We start from the raw sequence: 18,262 nt of genomic DNA, 5'->3' as shown, positions 1-18,262 counted from the left end.
GGGTGTAGAGACGCGGGCACAGACGCGGGGGAAGCACAGCCACAGGCGCGACGAGCGCGCGCGGGAGCGAGCCCGATGCGGGTACGGTGGTGCTTCGGCCATGGCGGATGCGAGCTCGTGGGACGACACTACGGCAACCGATCGACACGGGCAAGTCGGGATTCGGAGGAGGGGCTCACCGCGGTGCCGAAGACGAGCTCGAGGTGGCTAGGGACAGACCGGAGCGGCAGCAATCGACGATGAAGGCCAGCGATGTGCACGGTGAAGATGAGCTCGATGGCGAGTGTACGGTGCAGCTCCACTTGATTTGGTGCTCGGGATGGACGGAGTCGATGGTGACGGTCCTCCAGGACGTGTTCTCTTGCACCGGGAAGCATGGTGGCCGTGGTGACGACGACGACCGTGACGAGCGCCGGACGGGCCGCGACCATTTGGACAAGAGCGAGTGAGGGACGGGAAAGTGAGGGTTAGGGTTTCGTCAGGGGGTCGCGGGGATGCACTTAACCTCCAGGTGGGCTCTAGATGGTCGCCACGACGACAATCAGCGATGTGGACGGCGTGTGCACGTGCACTATGCCATAGCCTCCCTGCCTCTGTACAGAGGTGGGGGAAAAGGCATGGTGGGCTAGCCTGTTGGGTGGCCGACTGGGCCGGCTGGGTCGAGGCCGAGTGGAGGAAGGGGGGTTTACTATTTTTTTCCTTTCTCATTTAATGTTTCTGTTTCTATTTAGTTTTATTTTATTTTCAGTTTTATAAAAATATGACACTAGCCCCTAAATTAGTTTTGTTAACTAAGACACTGCCACAAATAACTTGGCACCTAAATAAAATAGTTTTATATTTGTTTATCATTTAAAAGAATTTAATAATTATTTTTAGCCATTGTTTTATTTAATTTAGGACATTAATCCACTTTTAGAAAAATGTTGGTTCACCACCATATTTAGTTATGAAATATTTGCAACACTTTGAACATTTTAGTTTGAAAGTTTGAAAACTTTTGCCGTTTGACTTGATTTTGAATTTTGAATTTGAACAGGATTGAACCACCACGGGATTAACAATAGTAATCATGGTGATGTGGCATCATTAGTAGAGGTTACTGTAGCTTAATTACCCGGGCATCAAAATTCTCCTCCACTACAAGAAGTCTCGTCCCGAGATTTAAGGAGTGGGTAAGGGGGAAAGACTAGGTTACGAAATTCTAGCGATTCTTCTCGGTCTTGGTTGCTTTTCTCGAAGAGGTCGACCCACTATGTTGATGTATTCATTTCTCTGCTTCCAATCATCATGATGAAGTCGGCATCCTTTCTTCGGGGACTTCATCATACTTGCGAAAGAATAAGGGGGGTTTCTGGGAGAACGGACCTCTACAAGGTTGACTATCTGGTAGATAACATCGGGGAAGGTGGCGGAAAGTAACTCTCAAATTGAAACTTAAGAAAATATCATGAGCAAAGTAAGGAAGTATCATGGGAAGTTTCGAGCGGGCAGGCAAACGTTTGATGCCTGAAACAGGGCGTGAAAGGGGTTCAAAGCAACGGGAATAAGTATTGTGTCTGATAGAAGAATTGATCACTAGGAAGGTGGCCCATGAATTACATACGAAATCAAGCGCGAGGAATAACTTTAGCAACAGGGGTATATAGGAGAGTTAGGTTTTGATCATGTGGAATTGTGGGTTATGGGCCCACCATGTGGGTTAAAAGTAGAAAGGGCGCTGACTTCTTGCACGGTCAGGATAGCAAGGTATGTCAGAGGCTAACCTATCAGTCATGTTGGCAACAATCGTTGGTACCAAGGGCGAGGGACGAAGAGAACCATTTTCCCGCTCGTTAAATGAGGCGGACCAATAGGCAAAGTTCTCATCCATCGATGGCTATCGGAAGGTCATCAACAATAGTAACAGGGTCTTACTGATAGAGTTGTACATCGAGGTGTTTTTATAAGCAGTGAATTATTACTTCTTAGATCATATAGATCACAAGAAGGGTTAAACAAAGCAATCGGAAGGAAAATATGGTTATTAGATTTAAACAGAACAATGAAAAGGAAATGTGCACACACGAGTATTAGGTGTATCTCCTTCCCAAGAGCAAGCATAGCGGGATAATCATGACATGACTGAAAATAGATAACCACCTAGGGAAAGGGGCGAGGAAACTCATGATGTTACCCATACATCGGTTGGATAATTGATAAAGAAAATTTATCATTGTGCTTCAAATGTTCTTATTCAAAATCGGAGTACCACAGACATGCTTCGAGATAGCATTGACATGGTTATCAGGTAAAGATCGACTTTGGATACACAAAGGATCCATCAGGAACAACTCATAGAATAAGTGTTATAATTTTCTCATGGAAGAATGTCTAACCTTGCTAAAAAGGAAGCTATAAAAATAGGTTCTCCGGCCAGGGGTGCTAGGCATGACATCACCTTATCGGGTCATATAAAGACCAATGTTATAACTCTTGGAAATATGTTCCAACCATCATATCTGACCGAGATTCAGATCTGATTGGTGTCAGGATACCTCAGACTCAGGATGTCTGAGAAGAAATCGTGCAACACAAATTGACGGGATGACAATGTAAGATTCTCGGGAAATGAACTGTGGAAGCGGGTTCCGAAATAAGAGTTCATCATTAAATCGAGGAGAGGATGAGGAGGTGGCTGGTGGACTCAGCAACATTTCCTCGAGATTTCCAAAAAGATGGATTTCCTCAATCATGTGAACAAGGAGATAACATTTGTTAGATCAAATGATAAAATGATGTATTCCCAAGGGAAACATACGCGATTAAACATTGATCGAGAAGTGCATCCAAAATATGGACTAAGTAGCATGATCAATGTTAGGATGATGAGTCAACAATCAACACATGAAGAAAGAAACTATCATTCGTAACATTCAAGCAATAGGTTTGCTAGAAGTTTTGAGTTCACACATCATAGTTCATTTGTCGGCATTCCGGTTATAAACAACACGGGGACCAAGAAGGAATGGTGATGGTGAGAAGTATCACTTGTATCAAGAATTCTCAAGAGGTGGTGAAATTCCCATGACATTGCTGACATAAAAGGTGGTAATATTCCAAGGTAAGGAAGAACAAATGCTGGATAGCAAGGAACTCAAGGTATAACACATAACACGAACAAGTTTGTGTTGGAGGGAAGGCAATAAAATGGTCGATGATAACACAAATCATCGAGGGCAAGGATGGTATTTCTCTTCATGAATTCGATTGATATCCTAGTAGGAGTCAAGATGTTGATGATGATCATGGCAATTTTGTCGAGAGGCTCCATGAAGAAGCAATCGAACAACGACTATATCAAGCAAGAGGAATGATGTCGCGAAAGATTATTGGATCCACGGATACGACACCAACTCGAAATCAAGCTTGTTGTTAGAGGTGAAACGATAAGACAAGGAAGATCGACGTAAGTTTAGCTCATCGTTGAAAGTTGTGCTCCGAGAGTAAGGACCAGGTAGCGCAGTTATAATTAGCACGATAATAATGTAGCCAATTGGGCTAGGAATGACATGATGGATTCTTAAACTTCTCAACAATAAAGTACTAGGAGTACTGAACCACAGTGTTGATTCGATTCACTATGCGGTGTTCTCGGTTGACGACAACCCATAACCCGTGGAGTGACCATGACATGAAAAGGGTACTACTTCACCAAAAGTTCAAAAGAGGTAGGGCAATAGCATGATCCTCAAGATACCAGTGGGTAAACTCGAGAGTAGGACAGAACAAGGGTTGGACAGGGGTAATGATCTGCAGAATACAAGTACTTTAACTTGCCCGAGGAAAGAATCAAGGAATATCAATATGGCCGGAACCATGATTGCAAAAGACCATATCCCACATATAAGATGAACTTATACCAAGGGAATAATTAATTTAAAAGAATCTTCCATGATAAGATCTACATCGTGTCCGTGGGCATGAACACAAAGTTCAAGGTCGACTCCCACTTCTACAATGCATGACCATTCATTCACTACTCTTATAAAATGATTTTAGTCTGAAACCTACCTAGTGATTTACCAGGGGAGTATGACCCGTGAAAACTTTTCGGGTTAAAACCGATTAAGGAAGGCATAGGTTCAACCAATCGAGGCATCTTAGAAACATATACCACAAACTTCAGGAGTAAAATAACTCAAGCTCGAAAGCAGAGCATGGTTGACAAAAGCAGAGGATACAATTTACCAAAGGCATTATATATTAGGGGAAGAACTGACAAGGTTATTGGATATGAAGGACATTGTCTGATAATAACCAAGCAATTGGTCTCGTGGACCACAAGGAATCTGATGAGTATCGGTACTCAATCAGAAGGAAAAAGAATGCAAAGGCATCAGATTATAGAAACAACAGACTAATTCAAAGCTCAAATACAAATGACTTATGATTTCCAAATCAAGGGATCAAAAACAAATGTTTTGATCAAAAATGAATAAGTTCAATAGACTTAGAAGCACAACCGATCAAGGCATTGATTGGTCAAGAACCAGCTCATATCCAAATGACGTCTGAGACAGAAGGATGAATTCTACGGATTGACTGAGGATTGTGAGCATTCACAACATATTGAATCAACGGACTGAAAATGATAATGACAAGGGATGCCAATAAGATTATGAGACTTATGGGATTAACCATAATGCAAGTAAGCAAGAATTTCAAGAGCAATAGGTTGCTTAGGATTTTCGGAAGATCAAATGGTATTTCGAAGACTCATGTCAAACACATGAACAACTGGGAACGAGCGAATACTCGATAAGTGGAAGGAATTACCTACATGGGTATTCTTGTGGCAAAGAACTGTAAGGCAGTATGCACAAAGTATTCTCAGAACAATAGAGAGAATTTCGGGGTATCTTGTAATAACAAGATCAACGGGGAATGATTGTATGAATGGCAAGTGTACATGGTTATCCATAGGGGGTTTATCAATGAAAGGAAATTGCAAAAGCGATGGCACAAAGTCTCGAGAGAACATCGTATAGTATCTTCGGAATCTTCTGGTGAAGCAAGCGATCGTTCGGACCGAGGGGCTCTCTGGGAGAAAGTATTTACGAGAACCTAGAGTTAGAGTTAGCAAATCATTTAACCCGAATAGGAGAGAGATCAGAGTCCAAGAGTATAGACAGGGAGTAAAAGATCCTAATACCACCCAATGGCGACGTGGGCCCGTAAGCCACACAACCATGTTAGTAAAAGTTTTGCAATTGACTAGACTCGACTTCGGTAAAGGAGTTTGGAAGGGGGATTCCTACAGGCAGTTGGCTCTGATACCAACTTGTGACGCCCCCAATTTGACCGTACACTAATCATACACGTAAATGTGTATGATCAAGATCAAGGACTCACGGGAAGATATCACAACACAACTCTAGAAACAAATTAAAATAATACAAGCTTTATATTATAAGCCAGGGGCCTCGAGGGCTCAAATACATCAGCTCGAATACAAACGAGTCAGCGGAAGCAACAATATCTGAGTACAGACATAAGTTAAATAAGTCTGCCTTAAGAAGGCTAGCACAATAGTAGCAATGATCAAAAAGGCAAGGCCACCTGCCTAGGACCTCCTAACTACTCCTCGAAGCCGAACTCCATGTTGAAACATCGTCGGGATCCTCTGGCTCCTGGACCCCATCATATGATCGCAATAACCGGTAAAGGGGGAAAAAGAAGTAGCAAAGCAACCGTGAGTACTCATCCAAAGTACTCGCAAACAAGGATCTACACTACATATGCATTGGTATCAATGAAATGGGTAGTATCTATGGACTGAACTGCAGAATGCCAGAATAAGAGGGGGATAGCTAGTCTTATCAAAGACTACGCTTCTGGCAGCCTCCATCTTGAAGCAGTTGAAGAGAGTAGATGGTAAGTTAACCAAGTATCATCGCATAGCATAATCCTACCCAGCGATCCTCTCCTCGTCACCCTGTTAGAGAGCGATCACCAAGTTATATCTGGCACTTGAAAAGGTGTGTTTTATTAAGTATCCGGTTCTAGTTGTCATAAGGTCAAGGTACAACTCCGGGTCATCCTTTTACCGAGGGACGCGGCTATTCGAATAGATAAACTTCCCTGCAGGGGTGCACCACATTTCCCAACACGCTCAATCCCCTTTGGCTGGACACACTTTCCTGGGTCATGCCCGGCCTCGGAAGATCAACACGTCGCAGCCCCACCTAGGCACAACAGAGAGGTCAGCACGCCGGTCTAAATCCTATGCGCGCAGGGTCTGGGCCCATCGCCCATTGCACACCTGCACGTTGCGTACGCAGCCGGTGAGCAGACCTAGCAACCTCCATTACAAAGAAAGTCGTGTTACGCGGTCCAACCCGGCGCGCGCCGCTTAGTTGCTGACATCAAGAAGGCTTCGGCTGATACCACGATGTCGAGTGCCCATAACTATTCCGCATAGTTGGTTAGTGCGTATAGGCCAGTGGCCAGACTCAGATCAAATACCAAGATCTCGTTAAGCGTGTTAATTGATGTAACCTCGGATGCCGACCAGGGCTAGGCCCACCTCTGTCCTAGGTGGTCTCAACCTGCCCTGTCGCCCCGCCACAAAGATCCACCCAGAGGGTCGTTGGGACAAAGGTCCTTTCAACCCCCAATACGTGAATCACTCGCCGGTACTCTATGAGCCGACCCGTCTTTAGTCATCACATGTATCATGTATAAGATATATAATATATACCCGTGATCACCTCCCTAGTGATCACGACCCGATAGTATAGCATGGCAGACGGACAAGAATGTAGGGTCACTGATGATAAACTAGCATCCTATACTAAGCATTTAGGATTGCAGGTAAGGTATCAACAACTGTAGCAACAATGACAGGCTATGTAAAAGAATAGGATTAACCGAAAGCAGTAACATGCTACACTACTCTAATGCAAGCAGTAGGGAGAAGAATAGGCGATATATGGTGATCAAGGGGGGGCTTGCCTGGAAGCTTTGTTGCACATGGAGAAGGGTCATTGATGACGTAGTCGTACTCAGTGGCCTCAACGCCGGTCTCGGGGTCTATCAGAGAAGAAGAGGGGGGAAGAAATAGTAAATACAGAGCAAACAAGGCATCACAAAATATAACAAGGTAATACACGGTACCAGGGATGATCTAACGCATGGATAGGTGATACCGGAAAAGGGGGAAACATCCGGGAAAGTATCTCCGGTGTTTCGCGTTTTCGGATAGATGAACCGGAGGGGGAAAGTTGTGTGTTTGCTATGCAAGGGACATGTGATAGATGAACCAACAGCGTATTCGGATTCATCTCATTTTTCTGATCAACTTTCATGTAGAAAACTTTTTCATCAGAGCTATGGTTGAATTTATATGAATTTTTAAAGTTTAAACAATATTCTAAAATTCCTGGGTTTATATTAATAAAAAATATGCAGAAAAGGCTAGGTGCACCCGGTGTAGTGCACCCGGTGCACTGCACCCAAAGGTGCCCCAGTGGCCGACCGGTGGGGCCAGTCAACTACTGACGCAGCAGTTGACAAGTTAAACTTTGACCGGTCAGCGGGTCCAGTGGGGCCCGCATGTTAGTGTCTCACTTTTATTTATTTATATTTGTTTTTAGTTCTATTCTTTCTTTTTCCTTTTTTACAGAGCGAGGGGTAGTTAGGACTAAAGGGGAATTAACCCCGGTTGATAGCGGCCTAGCCGACCCCTCATGTGGCTGGGCACGCACAGGAGCAGAGGACTCTGGCGGCCTAAGCCAGGAGCAGCGGCAGGCTCCGGCTAGGGGTGGCTCTGGTGGCCGGAGCAGGCGTAGCAGTGGTGGTGGAGGCGAGCTCGGCGGTGAGGCGCAGGGCGAGCAGGGGGTGGCTAGGGTGCGCGACAATAGCGGCTAGGCCATGCGCGGGTGCGCAAGCTTGAGGCGGCACGGGCGCTCGCGGCGAAGCGGGCGCGCATCTAGGCGCAGGCGGGGGGCGAAGCAGTAGGCCGGGATGCGGCGGCGGTGCGGGAAGAGGGAGCGGCGACTCGCGGGGCAGCGTGGAGCGGCGGGTGGAGGAGGCGATGGCGGCGGTGCGGCAGTAGCAACAGAGGAGGCGAGCGGTGGTAGATGGCCAAAGCGTGCGGTGCAGGCGGCGTAGGGTGCAGCCGGACACGTGCACAGACGCGGGGGAAGCACAGCCACAGGCGCGACGAGCGCGCGCGGGAGCGAGCTCAGTGCGGGTATGGTGGCGCTTCGGCCATGGCGGATGCGAGCTCGGGGGACGACACTACGGCGACCGATCGATAGAGGCAAGCCGGGATTCGGAGGAGGGGCTCATCGCGGTGCCGAAGACGAGCTCGAGGTGGCCAGGGACGGACCGGAGTGGCGGCAATCGACGACGGAGGCTGGCGATGTACACGGTGAAGATGAGCTCCATGGCGAGTGTACGGGGCAGCTTGATGTCTACTACACAACCTTCTTCTTGTAGACGTTGTTGGGCCTCCAAGTGCAGAGGTTTGTTGGACAGTAGCAAATTTCCCTCAAGTGGATGACCTAAGATTTATCAATCCGTGGGAGGTATAGGATGAAGATGGTCTCTCTCAAACAACCGTGCAACCAAATAACAAAGAGTCTCTTGTGTCCCCAACACACAATACAATGGCAAATTGTATAGGTGCACTAGTTCGGCGAAGAGATGGTGATACAAGTGCAATATGGATAGTAGATATAGGTTTTTGTAATCTGAAAATATAAAAACAGCAAGATAACTAATAATAAAAGTGAGTGAAACGGTGTTCCAATGCGTTGAAACAAGGCCTAGGGTTCATACTTTCACTAGTGCAAGTTCTCTCAACAATAATAACATAATTGGATCATATAACTATCCCTCAACATGCAACAAAGAGTCACTCCAAAGTCACTAATAGCAGAGAACAAACAAAGAGATTATTGTAGGCTACGAAACCACCTCAAAGTTATCCTTTCTGATCGATCTATTCAAGAGTCTGTAGTAAAATAACACGAAGCTATTCGTTCCATTCGATCTATCATCGAGTTCGTACTAGAATAACACCTTAAGACACAAATCAACCAAAACCCTAATGTCACCTAGATACTCCAATGCCACCTCAAGTATCCGTGGGTATGATTATACGATATGCATCACACAATCTCAGATTCATCTATTCAACCAACACAAAGAACTTCAAAGAGTGCCCCAGAGTTTCTACCGGAGAGTCAAGACAAAAACATGTACCAACCCCTATGCATAAGTTTAGGAGGTCACGGAACTCGCAAGTTGATCACCAAAACATACATCAAGTGGATCACGTGATATCCCATTGTCACCACAAATAAGCACATGCAAGACATACATCAAGTGTTCTCAAATCCTCAAAGACTCAATCCGATAAGATAACTTCAAAGGGAAAACTCAATCCATCACAAGAGAGTAGAGGGGGAGAAACATCATAAGATCCAACTATAATAGCAAAGCTCGCGATACATCAAGATCGTGCCGAATCAAGAACACGAGAGAGAGAGAGAGAGAGAGAGATCAAACCATAGCTACTGGTACATATCCTCTGCCCCGAGGGTGAACTACTCCTTCCTCGTCATGGAGAGCGTCGGGATGATGAAGATGGCCACCGAAGAGGGATTACCCCCTCCGGCAGGGTGCCGGAATGGGTCTAGATTGGATTTCGGTGGCTACACAGGCCTGTGGTGGCGGAACTCCCGGTCTAAGTTTCTTTGTGGAAGTTTGGGGTTATATAAGAGGTGTTGGAGTCGGGAACAAGCCAGGGGGTCCCCGAGGCAGCCACGAGGTAGGGGGCGCGCCCAGGGGGTAGGGCGCCCCCCACCCTCGTGGTGGCCTTGGGACTCTTCTGGCCCATCTCCGGTACTCCGTGGGCTTCTTCTGGTCCAAAAATGATCTCTATGAAATTTCAGGTCAATTGGACTCCGTTTGATTTTCCTTTTCTGTGATACTCAAAAATAAGGAAAAAAATAGAAACTGGCACTGGGCTCTAGGTTAATAGGTTAGTCCCAAAAATCATATAAAATAGCATATAAATGCATATAAAACATCCCAGATTGATAATATAATAGCATGGAACAATCAAAAATTATAGATACGTTGGAGACGTATCACAGCTCTGCTTGATTTGGTGCTCGACATGGACGGAGTCGATGGTGACGGTCCTCCTCGACGTGTTCTCATGCACCGGGAAGCACAGTGGCCGTGGTGACGACGACGACCGTGACGAGCGGCGGACGGGCCGCGACCATTTGGACAAGAGCGAGTGAGGGAGGGGAAAGTGAGGGTTAGGGTTTCGTCAGGGGGTCGTGAGGATGCACTTAACCTACAGGTGCGCTCCGGATGGTCGCCACGACGACAATCGGCGATGTGGACGGCGTGTGCGCGTGCACAACGCCATAGCCTCCCTGCCTCTATACAGAGGTGGGGGGAAAGGCATGGTGGGCTGGCCTGTGGGGTGGCCGACTGGGCCGGCTGGGTCGAGGCCCAGTGGAGGAAGGGGGTTTACTATTTTTACCTTTCTCATTTAATGTTTCTGTTTCTATTTAGTTTTATTTTATTTTCAGTTTTATAAAAATATGACACTAGCCCCTAAATTAGTTTTATTAGTTATGACATTGCCACAAATAACTTGGCACCTAAATAAAATAGTTTTATATTTGTTTATTATTTAAAAGAATTTAATAATTATTTTTAGCCACTGTTTATTTAATTTAGGACATTAATCCACTTTTAGAAAAATGTTGGCTCACCACCATATTTAGTTATGGAATATTTGCAACACTTTGAACATTTTAGTTTGAAAGTTTGAAAACTTTTGCCGTTTGACTTGATTTTGAATTTTGAATTTGAATAGGATTGAACCACCACGGGATTAACAACAGTAATCATGGTGACGTGGCATCATTAGCAGAGGTTACTGTAGCTTAATTACCCGGGCATCACAGTAAGTCCACATGCCTTGCATTGTTGTTCAAGTTCTGCAAGGCTGTCATAGCATTGTTTTGCCTAGAGTACCTGAGAGAGCCAAATAATGCGAATAGTGCCCGGTTGTTGGTGATAAATGCAGATAGAGGCTTTCCGTGGATGCTTGGTAGTATAGATTGTATGCACTAGAGGTGGAAGAAATGTCCATCTGCTTGGCAGGGGTTGTATAAGGGACATGTCAAAGGTTGAACTGTCATACTTGAAGTTGTGGCTTCACAAGATCTCTATATTTTGGCACTCTTTTTTTGGCATGACAGGTTCTCACAATGAAATCAACATGCTTCGACGCTGTCCGGTGTTCGGAAGGCTTGCAAAAGAGGCAACTACCCAGAGGTCAACTTTGAGATCAATGACCACGAATATAACAAGGGATACTACCTTGCTAATGGTATATATCCTCAATGGTCAACTCTCGTGAAGACAATCTCCATTCCGATAGGAGAGAAGAAGGCTATGTTTGCTCAAGCACAAAAGAGTGCTACGAAGGATGTGGAGCATGCTTTTGATGTGCTTCAATCTCGATGTGTCATCGCTCGGTATCCTGTTAGAATTTGGAGCACCAAAAAGTTGTAGGAGGTGATGACTACTTGTGTGATCATGCACAACATGATCGTAGAGGATGAGCGCGATGACCAAATCTATGATCAAGGGTTTTAATTTCAGGGTGAAAATATTGTGTCTGATCATGGACCGGCAATGTTTACACAGTTCACTTAATTTCATCATGAAATGTGATTAGGAAATTCACATTCAACTTCAAAATGATTTGGTTGAGTATATGTGGACTCACCTCGACAACAAATAGATGCATCGGTTCTTTTACTTTCTATGTATTTGTGACAATTTAAATTTCATTTGGTTTATAAACTATGAGATTTTTGTTTGGTTGTAAACTATTTTTTATTGTGATACTATCTGATTTATTTGGTTGTAATAAAACTACGTGCAATGTTGCTTTTTAGATATATGCATGCAAAAATTGTGCACATTTGACCACCGGCAGGCCGGGCGGACCAAATGGATCGGCCGGTTAGGCACACTACGGACACAAACACAAACATGTACGGACGTCATCCCTTTGACCCACACAAACGGACAAAAAAAAGATAAAAACCACGTTTGATTGCATTCGCCGGTTTGAGTTGCCCTTACCCCTAGTTAGTTGCACCCAGGACAAGCAGGTTGGGGGCATGCCACACTGATGTGATGCGGTGTCTAAAAAGGATATGATGTGTGAGAAGTGCAAGCATCAACCGATCTCCATAGAGCTCTTTATTTTTCTTTCAATGAAAATATTTTTTTTCATATCTTAAAAAATCTGAAAAATATACACATAGACATATGTTTATAGTATAAATGTATAAAGGTTCATAAACATATATGTTAATATGTGATGTACATAAAAAGACAAATACATGGATTAAAATAGGCCTTCTCTTTTGGACTGATATTTTTCCTTTTTGTGCAGCATGCAAATAATCAAATTAGTTGCTGAAACTTTTTACATACTTGAAGAACATGCATATGTACTTATATAAAAAAATTGACATTTCTTGAAACTCTTAAATATATTTATTTATTTATTGAAAAACGGGCTCCGTATAGCCCGTACTTTGCAATGCCGGTCTTGTAGGGGACCTCCTCGCTGACCTGGACCGGCCCATTTGCGTGACGCAAGAATCAACAAAACCAGCAGCACCTGGCGGGAATCAAACCGCTGATCAGCAGCAGACACGCACGCGTTGCTAGCCAGTCCATCCGGATGACTTGTGTTGATGATTTACAGCGCGACTTTTAGAGAAAAGCACCACAGCGGCAAAACATGAAAGAATAGCTCGCAAATTTTTCTCGAAAACGTGTTTTAGTGGGACCGAACACATGACCTCCCGTGAGAGAACGACGTCACTAGCTCAGCGAGAAAAATCAAATCAGATTTTCTTCTCACAAAAGTAAATTGTTTTCTTTTTAAAAAACGGATATTTTTAAGAAGAAATGACTAATTTTCAAAGACACAAACATTTTTTGGAAAATCTGAAAAATCAAATAAAGGAGCAACATTGAAAACAAGATTTACTTTTTTTAAACTGCAAACAACTTTTTGAGAAAAATGTGAAGACTTTTTGTAACAGCAACAAATTTGAAAAATGCGAACATTGTTATCAAAACAGAAACCTTTTATGGAATTGCTGAAATTTTTTTGAATGAAGAACAAATTATGAAAATATGAACATTTTTGAATTTGCGAATATATTTTGCAAAGGAAAACATTTTTTAAAATTTTTGAATGCCTTTTGAAATTGTCAAAACATTTTGAAAATGAGGACATTTTTCGAAAATTCGTGAAAATTTTCTGAAACATGAACATTTGTTAAATTGTGAACAAATTAACATATTTTGAAATATCTGAACATTTTCTGAAATTTTAAACAAATTTCGAAAAGAAGAACGTTATTTGAAATTCCTGGACATTTTTGAAAATGTAAACACTGTCAAATTTGTGAACATGTTTTGAAAAAAACTGGAACATTTTAAAAAACAGAAACATTTTTTGAAAATCATGACCAATTTTGTCGAAGTGGTAACATTTTTTGAAATTGCAGAAGAAAAGTTGACAACACGAACATTTTTCGAATGTATGAATAATTTTTGAAACGTGAACATTATTTGGAATTTAGGAACAAAATTTTAAAACAGAAACATATTTTGAAATCCCAACATTTTTCGAAAAGTTGTGAAAATTTTGAATAAAAACATTCCGAGCTGAAAAACTAGAGCATATTTAAAATTCCTGAACAATTTTTTAAAAATGCACACATTTTCTGCATTTGTGAACAATTTCTGAAATCATGAACATTTTTAAAAATTTGAATTTTTTTCAAATCACGAACATTTATTTAAAAGTCTGAACAATTTTTGGAATATGAACCTTTTTAAGAAAATAAAAATAAAAAGGAAAAACAGAAAAGGAAAAGAAAGGAAAAAAGAAACAAAAATACAAAAAAGAAAAAATTGAAAAACAAAAAAAAACAGGAAAATCGGTAAAGAAAAAAAAACAATCAGGGAACCCTCTAGAAAGTTCCCAAAACCGGCTGGTTAGCAGTGGTAAATTGGGCTTGCCCGTTTCTAGCGCGGCAGGCGTTCTGCCTGTGCGTTTCGTCAACACTTTGAGGCAATAAGCGGCGAATAGGGTTTTCCCGTAGGTTGATGGGTTTTGTGAGTTTATTGTTTGGTTTGGGGCGTGTTTTGTATTATCTGGGAGCTGGTGATGTGGGCTAGCCCACAAAAAGAAGGGGATCTTCAACGTTTCGTGTTGCTTGCGGGCTTGGCCCTATAGAAATGGTTGATTCTGTAGTTTTTCCAAATGCAACCTTTTCAGGTTTTTCTTTAGTTGCTGACCTTTCTTTTCCTATTGCTGGACTAGTTGAGTCATCATGCATGCAGCCAAACACCATACAGTGGAAGATTTCACTTTGTTAGGCCATACAACCCCAAGCACGCAATCAAACACGTCTTTAGAGGTTTGTGCGGTTTTGCAAGACCTGAAGCAGATATCATTTAGAGCGCTGCTATACACACAACGGTGTGCAGTTGATGTTTGCATGATCTGACCGTGCATGCGTGGCACAAAGTGAAGGCCGTCCGCTGGATCACAGCATCGTCCCATGTTCGGCTAGTATGTGTCGGCTGCTCAGTAGTTATGTATCGTTTAACCAGTCTTTAGAGGTACTTAGATGTCGCCGTATAAAGTTCTTGCTCAAAATTGCCCCTAGTGGAGACATTCCTATACCATACCTCAACATACTTTGGTTGTAACTTAATATTATTATGAGTCATGTATAGGAAACTAATGTAGGGTGAATAAGAGGGAGGAACAAGCGATAGCATTGGCAAATAATTAGCAAACAATAATATTGTACAAACACAATCAAAATAAGAACAAAAAGAAATATTAACAATTCACTTTTTCATATATAGTCCATTTGAAATTCATGAACGGGCTAAATTGTGGTATACATTCATATAAAAATAGATGAAAAATATATATTAAATTAAACCAAAACGTCTAGAACAAAACTAGGTGCTTTTTCAGGGAACAAAACTAAATATTGGAAATCACATACTATTAAAGAGGATAATGGCTTGCCCGATTGTGAGGCGGAATGTTTTAGCATGTTTTGATGAATATACAACATATATTAAAGTAAGATGAGCATGTGTGGGAGCATCTTGGGTCATGATATGCTACTGTGACAGATAAGCATGTGGAGTCATGATATGTTGCTGCAATATCAGGTGGTCAAGGAAGTGAACACATGCATGGTTTCGATACGAGTCTTCAGTGTTTAGATTCAATTCTTGGTGCAACCCTTACAAAAGAATACTATAAATAGATAAGACATGAAGGTATGAAAATCAAGAGGTTATGAAAAATCCAATCGTTTTGCACACTGGACCTCATACCGTCAAGGATCCTCTATCACCCAAAAGTTTTACCGACACCTAATAGAGCCCATCCACACGCATATCAGCTCTCAAGCTACCAATATAACATGATGTTGTTAATCTAGCTTTGATTGCAGTATCATACATGTACTGTGGATAATTATCGAAAAATCCAGTATAAATATCACCCGGACGTACCTCTAGCCTGACCCTATAATATACAGCTTGATTCACTACCTTGCTAACTTTAGACCTATACACACAAAAAAAACTTTAGACCCACAAGACCGTGACCTGATGTTTTGAAGTACTCGGGTCTTGACGATTACACCAAATTAAACTATGCAGTATACTATGCTGGAGACGAGCAGGCTTGATTATCTTCTCATCTCAACTTGGCCACTCTGCCGTTGTATCTCGTCCATGACTCGGCCACAACCTCCGGCACTACCTTCCTAGTGGCCAAGGAGGACATCACCTTCGCCCTCGTCACCTTCCTCACCAGAAGCCGCCATGTCTTGTCCGCTTTCTCCGTCTGCGCCTTCGCCTTGAAATGGCTGCACAAAATTAGCCAATCACGATGAAACGTTAGGTTGCGGTAATCTGATATCACCATCACAAGTAAATAAAATCTATAGTTGGCAACTTGGCATGCGTCAGAGTCATTTGGGTGGAGATTTTTGGTAGCGTTGGCCCTATCGTCCAAGTCATTTTCATGAAAAGGTAAGAAAGCTACGTCCGTTTTCTCAGTACGATGGAACAAATGAATTCGTCCGGCGGAAGGCGTCTCGCCGGCCTGCTGCATCGACCGACGCAGAGGTCGGTCGATGTGATCCCCTTTTCGGGGCAAAGAAAATCTCGGCAGACTGCACCTTGTGCTGCTGATCCGGCGACATATCCTCGGGCATACGCCTGACGAGCTATCGCTAGATATGTCCATCGATCGGACGGGACGGACGTAAATTTACGGCGGGAAAATGCATGCATGTTTCTTGGTTGCGTTTTCTCACCTGCAGAGCGGCACACGGCAGGCCTGGTCCGGCCGGTCGCAGACGGAGGCGTGGAGGCGGAAGAGCTGCAGCATGCGCTTGCACCGCGCGCAGCCGCCCGGCGCCACCTTTTTCTGGCACGTCGCGAAGTGCCGCATCAGCAGCTGCAGGCCCCGGCAAGTGCACCCTGCCTCGGCGCACGGCGCGTCCGCGCAGACGGCGCCGTCGCCGGGGAAGATGTGTTCGAGGGAGGCCATGGCCTCGCCCAGCTGCCGGCACGCCTCCTGCGCGGCCCTCTCGCGCGCCCACCGCTCCTTGCGCTGGTCGGCGTCCTCGAGGAGCTGGAGGAGCTCGAGCTGGAGCGCGATGTCGTGGCGGCGGGCGAAGCGCCATCCGTCCGACCGCTCGACGGCGGAGAAGTCCTTGGCGGCGAGCCGCGCGCAGCGCAGGTACAGCCGCCGCGCGTCGCAGAGCCTGGCGAGCTTGAGCATGTCGACGGCGCGCTCTGGCGTGAGCCGCGCCGACACCGCGGCCTCCGCCGCCCGCTTCAGCCACCCCACCCGGTACGCGTGTGCCAGCGCCAGCAGCTGCGTCCCGTGCGCGCCCACCAGCTCCTCCTCCTCCGGCGCCACCTTGGCGGAGTAGAGGAAATGGAGGAAGGCGCGGACGGCGTCGAAGGAGACGCCGAGGACGCGGATGGTGCAGTGGGCGCCCCACCCGCGCCGCGCCCTGTCGATCATGCGCTCCAGCACCGGCGACGCCGAGGCCTGAGGTTGCCGCCAAGTTCCAGACCAAAAGGTCAGCGGCATAGCACAAGGCAAGAAGATCCAGACAAAGAAGAAACGTGATCGGCAGGCTGGCTTACAAGAACGCAGGAATGAGCCGCGATGCTCTGTCCGTCCGACGTGACGATCCGCACGTCCGCCGCCGACGCCCGGAGCGCATCGAAATCAGCGCACAACGTCATTGATCCCTTGTTGCACTGCACGATCCTCTTGGAAATCCTTTGTGCTCTTCTGGTGAACTCTTTGGTTTCGGTAGCCAATAGACGAAGGTAACTAGACCAAAGCGATGTGGACGAGGAATGGGGAGAAGCCGGGAGCTCGGCGACAGCTATATAGTGCCGTGGAGAAAGGGAGCTGACGATGATAATATATGCCGCGCCGCACAGTGCACACACAGGACCAGGTATACGCGGCGGATATCGCCGTTGATGAGAGGGCGGATTTGACCGATGAGACGGCTGGAAGAGAAGAGGAGGATCCGAGTCATCGGCTAGATCCAGGGCGGCCCACCAGCAGCGTTCGCGGCCGGTGCCTCGCCAGGCTGGGCCTACGCCGGTGCTGATTGGGACGCGTGGACGATGCGTGTGCCACGAGCTCGGTGGGGTAGAGCAGGAAATATTTGTGTTCCGTTCTTTTGTTGCTTTTGGCCGAAGATTTGCTGACTCGGACACACGTTTGAGCCCCTGCCTGTTTTATTGGATGCATATCCAAAGGCCATATTTATTTGGAAATGTTTAAATTTTATACTCCCTTTGATCCATATTACTTGTCTTATTAAGACACGTTTTAATGTTAGATATATTCATATCTAGGCAAATGGATCGAAGGAGGGAGTATAAGATTCCTCTCTTCTAGTTGGTACTTGGATGGAAGCTTTTTCTTTTACGATGATAACTTTCAATCTATTCATCAGCTAGTACAAAGAACACCATAAGTAAATGGTCCTGATAACGCCCACACATGTGGCATATTAGACATCCGCTCACACACCGTGTGTGGCGTGAGCAGAAGACAACCCACACTGAC

The 18,262-nt window shown here is 44.8% G+C and overlaps 1 protein-coding gene across 1 annotated transcript; it reads right to left on the bottom strand.

The window, feature by feature from the left end:
* Positions 1-15,570: 15,570 nt before the first annotated feature.
* LOC123189553 (BTB/POZ and TAZ domain-containing protein 2) lies at positions 15,571-17,577 on the bottom strand. Its single transcript, XM_044601995.1, has 3 exons — positions 17,317-17,577; positions 16,473-17,218; positions 15,571-16,019 (listed from the first exon to the last, which is right to left on the bottom strand). Exons 1-3 carry the CDS (start codon positions 17,416-17,418, stop codon positions 15,848-15,850), a joined length of 1,020 nt encoding a protein of 339 aa, XP_044457930.1. The 5' UTR covers positions 17,419-17,577; the 3' UTR covers positions 15,571-15,847.
* Positions 17,578-18,262: the final 685 nt, after the last annotated feature.

The sequence above is a fragment of the Triticum aestivum genome, chromosome 2A (assembly GCF_018294505.1).
Source record: "Triticum aestivum cultivar Chinese Spring chromosome 2A, IWGSC CS RefSeq v2.1, whole genome shotgun sequence".
Lineage (NCBI taxonomy): Eukaryota > Viridiplantae > Streptophyta > Magnoliopsida > Poales > Poaceae > Triticum > Triticum aestivum.
This window is presented reverse-complemented; position numbering and strand designations above follow the sequence as displayed.

Excerpts from the sequence above, each read along its gene's own strand:
- LOC123189553 (XM_044601995.1), bottom strand. The coding sequence starts at position 17,418 with ATGACGTTGTGCGCTGATTTCGATGCGCTCCGGGCGTCGGCGGCGGAC. Across the intron at positions 17,219-17,316 it reads CGGCTCATTCCTGCGTTCTT|GCCTCGGCGTCGCCGGTGCT; the intron begins GTAAGCCAGCCT and ends CGGCAACCTCAG. Across the intron at positions 16,020-16,472 it reads TGCCGTGTGCCGCTCTGCAG|CCATTTCAAGGCGAAGGCGC; the intron begins GTGAGAAAACGC and ends AATTTTGTGCAG.